General features: G+C 37.3%; 1 protein-coding gene across 13 annotated transcripts in view; it reads right to left on the reverse strand.

Annotated features, from left to right (window-relative positions):
* Positions 1 to 13,965, reverse strand: part of MAGI2 (membrane associated guanylate kinase, WW and PDZ domain containing 2) — a 727,751-nt gene that overhangs the window by 112,119 nt on the left and 601,667 nt on the right. For 12 of the 13 annotated variants that reach the window (XM_048300656.1, XM_048300645.1, XM_048300648.1 and 9 more), the window contains one exon: positions 8,450 to 9,085. The exons of the other annotated variant lie outside the window; for it this stretch is intronic. In XM_048300656.1, coding sequence (XP_048156613.1) covers positions 8,450 to 9,085 — 636 coding nt within the window. The remainder of the gene's footprint in view (positions 1 to 8,449; positions 9,086 to 13,965) is intronic. 13 annotated transcript variants of the gene reach the window in all.

Genomic DNA, 13,965 nt, shown 5'->3' on the forward strand with positions numbered 1-13,965 from the left:
AGTGTTGTATTTAATAAATATTGTAATCTTGGTTTATAAAAAAATAAAAAAAACCCCCATTGAGCATGAATCAGAGGGCAAGCATAGCAATTGTTAAAGCCCTCCTTCTCTTTTTAAGAATTTAAATGAAAATTGCTCAAAGAATTGTACAGGGATTAATACCTCATTTAGAAAACTAATTTAGTTTCTGTATTTTTACTGGATATGCAAACCATAAGGGCAATGAGAGTTTTGTGGCTTAGGAAGTGCCTGAAAAGCACACCTTCCCATCTCCCCAGTGCTGTGTCTCAAGTCTGTAGCACAATAGATAATGTAGTCACTTGTTTCATAGTGTATTAGCTTACTTTATTACTATAAAATATTGCACTATTTTACAAATCACCACATCACAACGTCTACACAACGTACTTTGACAACAGATTTGGAAGCCCAACAAATGCTGTTTAATAGGACATTACATTATACTGAACCAACAAAAACATTGTTCAACACATTTAGACTAAACTTTAGACACGCCTCAGTACACAAGCACAGGTAGTGAGGTACTTTTTTAGAGTCCAGCTCTGTAGTTCTCCATCCTTAGGCTGAGATCTCCCAAATCTCCTCTGAGGAAGGTGAGATTCACTCAGAAACTAGACTATGGGTGACTGGGAAAAAGCCCCGTTTCTTCATCTCTCAGTATTGCAGCAGGTTTTCCCACATACCATGCTTGGGAAGTATTTGGCTTCAAAAGATGTCATCTTTCACTGAGATGTACAGTCCAAGATAATACCATTAAGTTTGCTCATAATACGGCTTGCAAGTACAGAGGAGAAACTTCTCTGGCCTGGCCAGATTCCAAGCCAGACAAGCAAAATAGTCTGTTTTCTCAAACAAACTATTCTTCAATTTGCATGAATTCATTCACTAATATTAGTAAGACTGAAACCAGTCTGCAGTACTGCCAATGGAGCTCTTGGGTTCTAGCAGTGATGTGGGCTGTAGCTATCAGACAATAATGTGCCCCATACTCCTCAAGAGAGACAAGCCTGTCCTGAAGGCAGAGTTCCTGCAGCTCTGCACAAATCCTACATGCACAGTAAGTCTCTTTGTAGTCCTATAGTAACTATAATGTCTGACTGTTCACTGTTTGTAGCCTCCTGGGTATAAGAATGTAATGGCAGAATTGCCACTGGAGTAGTAAATGGTAGTTACCTCCTTATGGCATGCAATGATGACAATATGTGTCTATACATATTATACACTTGTGTTTCTTTTTGCTAAAAGGTTTTCTGCAGGGACCTATTTCTCCAGCGTGCAAACTAACTCCTCCTAATGTCAGCAAGAGTTAGGCACATACATCCCTAGGAGAAGTGTCCCCAAGTTTTACTAGAAGCACTGTTCGAATTTCACACAGACCATATAAGCCTACATCAGAAAACAGTTTCACCAGTGATAAAAGCACTTTTGAAACAAAATGCTTTCCAATAGTCATTAAAAACCTTCTGTGTAATATATGTAAAAAGGGTTTAACTAATGCTTCGCAAAATTATCCACAAATGTACCACACAGTGCACAAACATTAATAAGGAAGAGGCAGCAAAACGATAGCACTACCACTTTGAAACACAATGCAATTAATACTACTTCCAGTAATACAGTGTAACAGCTACTAACTATTATTGATGTCTATTTTTTCAGGAATCCATATTCATTAAGGAGGTCTATGGTTTCTTTGTCTTTTATTCAGAAATATGGAAGCAATTGCACACTGTTTCACTGCTAATCAGAGCTATACAAGAAAAGATATGAAAGTTTCATTAGTGCAAATTTTAGGATAACTGGTCTCCTGCCCTAACTCCTCCTGTTCAAATTTGTCATTCCCTGTGTTACTGAAAGGTTACAATTTCTCTCACTAAAACGGTTTAGATTGAATCCCTTCACAAACAAGGCTATATATGTAACTTAATTTTTAGTTTACCTGCTATAACATGTGTAATATTTATTGAAATAGATTTTATGCCAGATAATTGCCACAAGATGCTTAAAAATATCACAAGTTAACCCAAAGTATAAAACAGTCTCAATATGTAGGGCAAAAAGGATGTAAATAATTGGAAGGTTACTAGGAGAGTACGTATCGCACAGCTAAAAATATGATACTCTGCAAGGTGAGACATTCCTTGTAAAAATGAGTCAGGAAAGCAGTGCTTCAGGATTTTTGTTAATGTAACGGCAACTTTTTTTGCATGTTAACAGTATTTTCTAAAAATCTTTCAGAGATTTTATTTCTGGAATTAACAAAGGAAAGAGAACTGCCCTTCTCACAAGGCTGTTAGGAAACTATTTTGCGCAAAATACAATTTCTGTGTAGGGAAGGTAGGAAGGGACAAGTGTCCATGTCTGGGAGTGGGGAAAATGGCAACATAACATCTAACAGAAAAGTCAGTGAAGTGGACAATATAGCATGACTCACAATATTTTTGAACATTAAATGTTTTTGGCCTTACTAGCTAAAAGTAGCAACAAAAATGAGCACAAAAAAAGAGGAAACAACTCAAAAGCCAGCATGAGAAGAATATGTTTACAGAGAAATCATGCTGAGGAAACTGTTGAATTTATGATGTCATAAAAAACGCTCATAATTTTGAGATGGAAAGGAGAAAGGTCAGCTATGAACCTTTGTTTTCCATCATTTTTAAAGCAGATGGACCCAGGAACAACAGAGTGCTTAGAGGGATGGCAAGGCAAAATGGTGTGGGAAATTGGAAAGAGAAAATTGTAAGAGGGTGATGTCAGCAGCATGTTCAACAGAGGGCATTCGTGTCTCTAACTTCTAGGTATCCATGGATCACATGGTTCACTTCAAATGGGTCAGTGGTTCACTATTAGATTCATATGCACATTCCCTTTGTGTGATCAAATGTCCCTTAAGCTCACAAACAAGAGATATATGTGCCATTTAATAATACAGGAGGGCTAAAAATGCAGATATTGCCAAGTATTCCTTTCAACATTGGACTACTTTCAGGAAATAGGAGAAAATGGATCAGGAGCAAATGTACAGTTGAAGTGAACATCTGGAGAGGAGAAAGTATATCGGGAAGCAGGAGAGATATGAGACCTTGTATGTCCCAAAATCTCCTCTCAGAAACAACAAAAGAAGTATAACTTCATGAACAAGGCAAGTATGAACAGACCGCTGTTAATTTGCAGTATCCATACAAAGCAATTTATTTACGTTTGGGTTCCTTTAGGAAGTGACTGGAAAGGAAAAATTTGCCAATGACTCAGGGATGTAAAACAGTAGAGACAGCAGGATGATGGAAAACCTTCCTAAGTCCCAAATCAAAAGCCTACAACATACTTCCAAGAATTTAATTTCTTTAAACCCTCAGGACTTTTGACTAGAAAGTCCTGAACTGGGGATGAGCAAGCCATGAGATACAGGGTCTCCAGTTTGCAACAGGTACGCTGGTAATATTTTGAATGAAGAACTGCAGAATGAGAGTAAAAGCTACAGAGACCTCAGTGGTGGTCTCAGCTCATGGAACCAAGAGACCAGAATTTCCTGTGCCAGACTAGTGCCAGCAGGGTGAGAGTGCTGCCTCAGCTTTATCTTGTGAAGCTTTCCAAAGAGAGAACAACCTGGAGATAAAGAACCAAAAGCTCTCCTGACCAGAGGAACTGAAACACATAGCAATCCTGGAAAAAAATTTTAAAAACCATCTCATCTCTATGGTAGAAAGGCAAAGCTGGCAAATCTGAAATAAGTCCATGGAAAGGGTACTGAGAACGGAGGGTTTCTTCCACTGAAGTCTGCTTATTTTGAGGGGTTAGTTTTTTTCACTAGAATATTCAGAGATTTTTTTGGTGAAATTTCTGCCTGTTTTTGAAATTGCTGATGCTGTGTGATGTACTGGTACCTGTTAGTGATTTTAAGGAGTTACACACTTCTACTGAGATTTATACAATATCTGAGAAAGATAATTTACCTTCCTTTTATTCACACAATTTACAACTATACAGTTAAATTCTCCCTCCTCCTCTTGTCTGTTTGTGCATTGCATGTGGCCCTCACTATTTCCCATGCTGTGTCACAGTGACACCGGCTGCTGACAGTCCAGTCCCACACCAGGACTGGGCTAACAATTAAACAGTGTGGACAGTGTGCCAGTTCTCTGGCTCAATTTCGTACCAACAGCCTCAGTTTCTCAGAGCCAATTTGGATTCTACCATTCTCTGATTCAATGATTACAAAATAGCCATCTGATGTAGGAATTTTGTCAGTCTCCCACTTTTTGCATTTAATGTTTCACTCTCAACACCTGTTATGAGTTGCCATAACTTCATGACTCAGTCCTGGGTTGTCTGCAGGTTTCCTTTACAACACTATTTCAGACATAGTTTTGATGAGTTTACTTTGGAATCTGTCAGTTCTTTTTTAGACAGGAACACTTCTGGAGCTGGGCTGCTGTCTATAGGTTCATATATTTCAAAGGTATTTTCCAAAAAAGATGGCGTATGTCAAATACTTGGATAGCTCATTTAGTAGAACATGCCAAACCAAGTTTTTGAAGTCCTCATTATTGAATATTTTGCTCTACATAATTTTGCTACATACCACTTCAACCACTAAGTGCTGGTTTTCAGTAGTAGTGGACTAATTCAGAATTTATGCTCTATCTACAGTAGAAAGACTGATTTTTGAGAGCTCTTCCACACTATTTCAGCAGCCTACACTCAATGAAATCTACTGCAGAAGCTGAGGATAAAGCATAAAGCCTGAACCAAAACTGGAAAGGAGTAAATCTCTTTGGGTGTTATTTTCTTTTTTTTTTTAATATTAATTTTTTCCTTTTATTTTTTTAGGTAACAATTTTCCACTACCTTTTCCAATAATTTTAGGGTTTTTTTTCAGTACAAACATATCTGTCAGCTTATAGTAATCAATGGAAACAATACAGCTGTTCAGCAAAAACAGATGTAAAGAAACTGAACTATTATGGTGCGTCTACTTAGCAAAGAACTTGTCCAATAAACAAAAGAAAGACAGTAAGATGTCTAGCCACTACTAAAGAGATGCTTTGTATTTTCTTTGATAGACAAGTTATATTGTTTCTATTATTATTTTTTTTTAACATGCAGATAAATTGCTACTTCTGCTTTTGGAATCTTAAAACAAGTAGACTACGAGTTGTGGGACTTCCTCCAGCTGGATTGTATCCCATGACGAGTCTCTATTTGGTGATGGTTAGAGAGGTCTTAGTGGCCTCTTTAAATTTGAGTACTGCTATTCCCTCCATCCTTTTGAAACATCCAGACCTTTCCTTCTCCTGCATACTCTGGCTGTTGGCCTTTTTAAGCCTGAGGGACAATGTTTTTAAAATGTTATAGCATGCATACTATGTGCATCCAAGGGAGTATTTTTTTCCAGTATGAGATACCTTTTCCTATAGTGAGAATAAATCAGTCAGTGTTGATCTGTTTCTTGTCTGCAATGTAGATAAGATTGCTGGATGAGAGAGAAATTAAGTCACTTACAGAAATGGATTTGCCACAGTTAGGTGGGCAGTCAGGCCATATTCATATCAGAGACAGAATACATTACAAGGCAACACACAACCTTATGCAAAACACAGCCTTCCTCCACAGGCAGGAACAGCCCTTTGGTCTTAATCTTAAAAATGAGACATTAAAGACAGGATGCACAGGATAATGATGGAAAAGGATGGCATAATTCAAGTGTCATTACAAATCAGAGATAATAAAATAAAAATTGGATCCATGAGTAATGAGAAATTATGCCTTGTTTTACGGGTGTCATTGACTAAATATTTTAGAGTCAAAGTAGGTTTCTCTAAATATTTGGTTGTGTATTCAGATTATCTTACATGACCAAATCTTATCACCTGTTTATTATTTATAACATGTTGGATCAACACATGCACCTGAATCAGTCATCCTCTACTCCCTTTATAATGAGTCAAGCAGCAAATATAGTTCTAAGGTATACCTAGATATACCTGACTTACTCGAAACATATACAGTGGAATTACATGAATTACATCATAGAAAAATGTATTTCTGCCCAGAGACTATAAAAGGAAACATGAAGACTAACATAGACATAATAACCTGCATTATAGGTGTATATTTGGTCACATAGATTCCCTTTTCCTAAGAATATATGAATAAAAAAGAAATGAGATCCTGGTTGTCATCTTAAAACAGTTCTCACATTTGTGTTAAGCTGTGATTTAGCCATCTCTTAGGTAGAGTAGGTCTGATTCATACACTATTTTTTCAGTTCTTTTGAATCACTCAAACCAGAGAGCCTTTTTTAAAAAAAAAAAATTCATAGTTTTGCAGCCTTGAGTTAAGGTATCATTATTTCTGATGCACAAAAATTTATGATAGTCAACTTGCATTTTTTCTGTACCATCCCATTAAGTTTAATGACACTGTAGTACTTCTAAACATTTGCTTTAGTCTTGGTCATTGCTCTACCATGAACAAAACATGCTCTCTTTCTCTTCCTTGCATTCTCTAAAGCAACCAACCAACTCCTGCCCCAGCAACAGAGGGTTAAATGTTACTGCATTTGGACCTAGTATGTTGTGTCAGCTGAGCCAGGGGAACAACCTGTACCTCAGTGTTTGGCCTCAGACAAGAGCAGAGGGTGTAAATTTACACTGCTTTTATTGAGCATTGAGCTCAGTGTAGTATCTCCTACCTGCCACAGTGATGTGTAGAAAATAACCACAGCTCAGTTAATGTACTAGAACTTGTTAAACTATCATGTTGATCAATGTTAAACTATCATGTTTTGATCATGAATCAATGCTCTAAGAAGAAATTCTCTTCAGAGAGAGCAATTATCCTCAAGGGCTTGCGTATGTTGCTGCTTCAGGTTTTTTTTGCTACTGTCCTGCAGTGATTGCTGAAATACCTGTTTCGATGTCTATTATTACTCAGGCTTGTTCAGCATACTGGATTTCACACTCCACTTCTCTCTGAAGACTGGTGTTGTAAATTGTTTTCCTCTAGAGAGTGATTACCTTGCCTTTTTCAAAATAAAATTCTACCTTTTGGGGTTACACTAACCCTTCTAATCCTCTTTATGCTCTTTTTTGGCTATGAAATTTTCCCTAATTTGTCAACTTCTTAATAAAAAAGAATATTGCTTACTCCACTGTTCAAGATTCTTAATGGACACTAAGGAGAACCAGATGTAATACCAATGAATATAGCTTCTCTGCAACCATTAACTTTCTCCAAGTCCGTATACTATAGTAATACCAGTTTAATTATCATCCTAATTTGGTTTCATTCCAAAGAAATGTCAGATTCTGTCTCTTGTAAAGCATTCTTTTATATATATATATACATGAAAAATACTTTATTGATTATGTGACTATAGATCACCCAGAATCACCTTATGTTTGTTACTTCTGCAATTTGAGATAATGTTACCATATTCCTTATTCTAAGGATTTTTAGGTATTGTAAGGATAAACATTTGGCATATGAAAACACTAAAGCTTCACTTCTCAATTTCTACTCTTCAGAAGGAAAGTAGTTAGTATTTTTGAATCTTTTTGCATAGAATCCTGTCTTTTTTTTCTTTTGATGCACAGAGTTAACGTACATTAAGTGACATATGAATGCTTTAGAGAAACAAAGAGCTTTAATTTTAAAAATCCAATCATTATTTACTTCAGGTAGTAATAAATTATGATGGCTGCCCACCTCAAACCACCAAAGAAATTTTTTTTGGCTAAAGTAATAAAAGCTATGAAATAACTTATCACTGTCAAGTTTTTAACACTTTTTCTGTTCTTATTGCTTCTTTACAGATAAGTCTTGACTCTCCCCTTCCAATGGTGAACATTCCAACTTACTGTGTTGGGCTGGTGAGGAAAACCAAGTTGCTAGAAGCTATCTTTTTTAAAATCAGAGAAATATATACCATGGATCTCTGTTATCAGGAAAGAAAATAACCCCAACAACTGTTTTCACAATGAATGAAAAGGAGGAAAAATGGCTTAGGAAAACCAGTAACTTGTAAAGGGCAAATAGATTGCTCTGATTTTGATCTACATTAATGAGTCAATATATACAATTATATCTAAAACTTGCAGCACTGCTTTGGGACTACATGAGTTTGCTGCAGACACCACACAAACTATTATGGGTTGAAAGGTCTGGAACTGCCCTAGTTTTACTCTTTATACAGAGATGGGACCATTGACACTCAAAACACATAAAGGAATGTACAACAAACTGTAAGATTTTGCCTAGGATACTCAATTGCAGACACGCTTTTCCAGAACCAATGGTGTTACCTCCCACAACATGGAAATTAATTTCCAATCTAGCAAACAAGGATCTAGTGAGTATATGTATGTCTTATGGTTTAGAACCTTTTACACACATTTTTGTAATTGTACAGACTTTCCAAACTTACCTCCTCTATGGATAATCAAAGAAGTTTCACTTCCAACAGGACATTCTTTAAGTATATCCACTACTTCTGCATGGCTCAGGTTCTGTACATTCTGCTGGTTGATCTCAACAATGAGGTCACCTTCACACAAACCAGGACATCCCTGAATGTCTAGAATTTGCTTCACCCTCTGTCCTGTAGGACTGTCTGCTATAGTGAAGCCAAAGCCCTGGGCCCCTTTCACAATGGTTAAGGTCATGAGTTCAGCTTGGGTGGCCCCAGAAGAAGCCATTGATACATTATCATCATGGGCAGGTGGTGGGAATGTGCTATCAAGCTGACTATCTGCTGGAATGGAGTGCAAGGAGTGTGGTGGTCGATCTGTTACGTCTGGAACAGACTGAGAAGTCCTAGAAATGTATTCCAAATAAGTTTCATAGTTATGTCTTCCATTTACCACTACCGGAGGCCTCTCCATTACTGCAAGGGGTGGCACCATGCTGTTGGCAGGATCTTCAGGATCAAAGGGCAAAGGGTATCCACGACATAGCACCAAGTTGACACTCTGACCAATAGGAACAGACTGGAAGAGTTTGACTACATCTGCGTGAGTATGTCCAAGGACACAAACTTCATTAATATAGACAATCACATCACCTAGAACGAGAAGAACAAACAGTGACAACATGAGACAACTTCAATTGCTGTATATGCAGTGCATTTTTTTTCAAATGAGATAGAAGTCTACTAAAAAAAATACGATAAATTCAATCAACATACTGACTCAAATAGGAGAGACAAAAAAGTAAAGTTTGTCTGGCAGCAAATGTAATACAAAGACACAATGACAATACCAGTTATTTTCTGTGTAAGCTCACAGATGGAAAATTTAGATGTATCCAGACATTCACCTTCTCTTAATATTTCCTCCCTATTTTTCCAACTCCTTTCAGTGTAGTCTCCATAGATTACTTTTTTTATAAGGTACAATGAAAGATTATTTGGAGAGTGTGTGGTCAAGATATACCATTGTTTGGTGAAGAGTAAAAGAAAAAAAAGTAAGTACTCCAGGACTTAAGAATCAATGAATAGCAATGCAAGACTGTGTATGCATGTGCATAAGGAAACACTTTTTGCATTGATCATGATATTGACACATTTCTGTTAAGTGTGATTACTTGCCATCAACCATTCAGAACTACTACTGTCATTTCCTATCTATCTGGCATAACGTAGAGATGTTTCATGGCATCTTGTTGTAGCCAAAAGGCTCAGGACAATGACACAACAAATTTTTTTTAGGTAGGTTCAATAGTTTTTTATTAGAAAAATATAAGCAAAAATACAAAAATCAGTTTAATATTTTCACCTAACCAGCTGGTCAAATAAAACCAAAGATACTACCTTTACCTCCAAATCTTGTCTCGTGTAGCAGAGCTACCAGTCTGAGCATATGGAAGCAGAATACTTTAAGTCAACAGGCTATTTATGGGTCTCCATATTGCCCATGCACCAACCATCTACTGTTACTGAAAGGCTCAGAAATAACTTCAAGATTCTTCTTGGTGTTAAAATAGATCTATATATTTATAGCCATAAATAATTTTTTTATGTACTCTTAGGTGCATATTAAAATAAATATGAGTGATCAGTACAAACAATATTCAGAATAGTTTAATGGCCCATAATCAGTTTTCACTTTCATAAAACAGTTTGCATATTTATAGAAAAAAAAAGGATATTTGGTTAGAGAACTCTAGAAGTTAAAGTATTTTTCTAAGTGAAGATTTTTTTATTATCCTACCATTAATCACCAGGATACTGTGAGATGTCTACAAGGTACACAGTTCAAAAATTGACACATAACAACACAAAGCTTTTTAAAGGTATTTAAAAACTCAGCAATAAAATGTGAATGATTTAGGGAGAATGAGGTGGTTTGGGTGGAATTGCTTTAAGCGTATTTATGAAATTATGTCTTTCAAGTACTTCAATCAAAATATCTAATCAAGCAAACTGAGGATAAGAGCGTCATCAAGATGCCAATGCAAGGGCTGTTTCTAAGTGACAGCAAAAGGCAAAGGCTGTTTCTATGTGAAAATGAAATGGTCAATTCCCACATGATCAGTCTGTGTAACAGCCTGACAGTAATTAATTGCATATGCACAAACTGTGATTCAGAGGAAGATTTCTCCAGAGGGTGCCTAGGGAAAAAATGCTAAGGAAGTTTGTTTAAATGATTGTATACACACATAAACCTTAGGAGCTGCAAATGCTTTCTTAAATATGCAGCATAAATAGATTTCAAAACAAGCACAAACAGTAATGTCACTTCATAGGCAGTGCTGAAAGAACTCCAATGCTTTTGTCTCAAGCAGCTGAAAATAAAGCAGTTTTCAAAAGTCAAGATTTAAAAGAAAAAATGCACCATACAAATTACTGTGGCAATGGCTGCAATTCATCTTGATTTGCTCATGCCCTAGTATAGAAAGATCTTACCTGCATTCTCATCCCTGGCTCCCACGTTAGCAGTGAGGCTGACATTGCTCACAACAGGACTGCTTCTGTTGAACTGAGAGCTCTCCAGTGCATGCTCCTGTTTCAGTAGCTATGCCTTAATAGTAACCTTGCGACTTTTTAATCCATGCAGTCTTTATTTTCCTGAGTGCTGGCAATGCAGCTATGTGGTGGGAGGAGACCAATCTGTTTGTTCATCCTCTCTTACAATACATTAGCAGGGTGCAAAAGGAAAAATGCGATTTTTTGCGTTGGGCAAGTAAATTGTTGTCTGTTTTCAGCCCTTCACTTTAAGTATTTGGACAGGATTAGGTATGATATAAAACTTAAATCAATATGATTCCTACATATCAGAAAATTACATAAACTAGTTGACATTATATGGGTCTGTAGTGAAAAGCTTTTGCAAAAGGAGTGCAGTCAGGAAACATACAGGCCAAGTAGTCCCTTTCCCCAATCACTAAACAGGCAAAACTGAGCACCAGAAGATCTGGGGTAAGAACTTCTTCAAATAACAACCATGCATTATCCCTCACAGGACAGCAGAAAACCCTCCAGGATTTCCTGAATCAATATTTTTAAAGCTCTTTGTTGTTTCTGAGGTATAACATGAATAGCACGCCTGGGCACACACTGAAGCTGTAAGTCACAGTGGGACTGTTTGGGACCCACCTGCTGTACTGTCACACGGAGAATGAACAGCCACAAATGAAGTGTGATGAGCACAAGGACATGAGTTAGTAAGTTCAGCTCAAAGAAAGGAGCTACAATGGTGTTGCACTGGGGAGATAGAGTTTCAGATCATGAGAGAGGACAGAGGAAAAAAGGGGTTAATTTCAGAAATCCTTTGAATTAATCTCTCGGCTGTACTTTCTCCAAACCTAACTCATTTTTCCAGGCTGAGAGTTCCTCATTGCTGACACAGAGAGAAGTACCCAGTATTTGGTAGGAAGAGAGAGATAAGTTAAGAGCATTACAGAGCCAGTGCAATGCTAACACAAAGTTCAAAACCTCTCTTCTTTAGGAAAACTCCCTTAAAGGTCCCTGTAGCATCTTTTCTGCCTGTTCTCTTCTGCTACTTCTAATAATAATGGGTGCATATGGACAAGCATGATAGCAATCCACTTTATAATTCCTGTCTGATTTTCTGAGCAAGCCATAGTCTGCCTCCAGAAATCACAGTTTCACAGTGAGTGGGTATCTCTGGAGTTATGCAGAACATTTATATTAAGCATCAAACTTTGCCTGACTTTTAGAATTAAATTTACTAAAATGACTGGAGCTTGCTCACAGAATGATTGAGGTTGGCAGGGATCTCTAGAGGTCATATTGTCCAAACCCTGCTCAATCAGTAGCCCTTAGAACCAGTTGCCCAGGATCATGTCCAGGTGGCTTTTGAAAACCTCCAAGGAGGTAGACTCCACATCTTCTCTGGGCAACCTGTGCCAGTGCTCAGTCACCCTGCCAGTAGGAAAGTGTTTTCTGATGTTCAAAGGAAACTTCCTTTGTTTGAGTGTTTGCCCATTGCCTCTTTTCTTGCCACTGGAAAGAGCTTGGCTCCATCTTCTTTGCACAGGTATTTACGTAGATTGGTAAAATCCCCCTGAGCCTTCTCTTCTCTAGGGTGAACATCCTCTCTACCAGAGAATAGCTCTCCAATTTCATCTTCCTCACTAGCCTGTACAAACTGTACACGTGCCATACCAACCTTATCTTACTCAAGACTGTTCAGGGATGAGGGAGCCCAGAAGGGCTGATCTATGGAGAAGGCATCTGAATCAGACTCTCTAGATGAACTGGCAGGTTTGATAGACACCCAGTAGACAACAGATACCCTGGCCTACATCTCAAACATTTACACTGTCACAAAAACAGATTCTTCAATGTCTAAATTCAGCATTGAGTTGAAGAATGTTAAAGAATACTGACAGCAAGCAAATTTGTCAAACTGTCTTATAGTTACCTCTGCTTTAGTTAAGGCTCCTGCATTTAACTGACAAATTTAGGAACATGGGTCTGGAGGGGACTTCCTGGATAGCTGAACCTAGTTCCCTGTTATCAGATACAATACAATATGTTACACTTGATGGAATTTGATGTCTTCTTCACAGAAACAACCATGAAGCCCCATAATATTTCATTTATTTAACTAGCTTGTTTTGCTTATTAGTCTGCTGACCATTACTTATTTTGTCATGTAATGTTAATTGACTCAGTGCCTGAATGTTTGATTAGAGGTTACATTTTGTTATCTACATATTTCAAAGCAAAAACCAGATCTATACTGTCATTATCTTTAGTTGGATTAGTAACTGGTGAAGAAATTTGTGAGCTTCAACATCTTTTAATGACAGATTCTGTTTTACATTCCTCTCTACAATAATGTTGCAGAATGAAATCTGACACCCAGGGGATTTTCCACAAGCATTAATTCTGAAAAAAACCCCCAACTTTTTCATGCTTGAAGTACTTGATCCAAACAGAATCTGTTTTATTGACATAACTAGTTTCACCACAAATTATCCTATCGTTTCAGGCAATGTTACCAGCTCTACTTACCTCTCTTTTGAATAACCTGTACTACTCAGTTGACTCCAGTTATTGTTTCTGCTAGGTTTTTATTACCCCTAGATTCTCTGTGCAAACATCTTGCACTAGTAGGTAAAGTTTGTCCATTTTCTTACCTATGTTCCCACTATTTGTATACAAACATTTTGCTTATTTCTACTTATTGTTTCTTGTGCACTTAGGTTTCTAGCTGTACTTCAGAGAACTGAATTACCTACTAGACTGCCATTCTTATGATCAATTAGGATTCACTAAACTTTGAAGTCTGAATGCAGAGAAAGAAGTGCAGATTAGATCTTCATTCGAAATTTAGTAGAAATGTCTCCATTCTTTCTGACAGGTTTTTGATCATGCTCTTAGTGCTAGGTTTATGTGCTTAAAATATGACAGAACTCTGTGATTTGGGGTGGAGAACAGCTCTGCTACTACCCCCCTGCAGCCAGCACAAGCCA

The sequence above is a fragment of the Corvus hawaiiensis genome, chromosome 4 (genome assembly GCF_020740725.1).
Source record: "Corvus hawaiiensis isolate bCorHaw1 chromosome 4, bCorHaw1.pri.cur, whole genome shotgun sequence".
Lineage (NCBI taxonomy): Eukaryota > Metazoa > Chordata > Aves > Passeriformes > Corvidae > Corvus > Corvus hawaiiensis.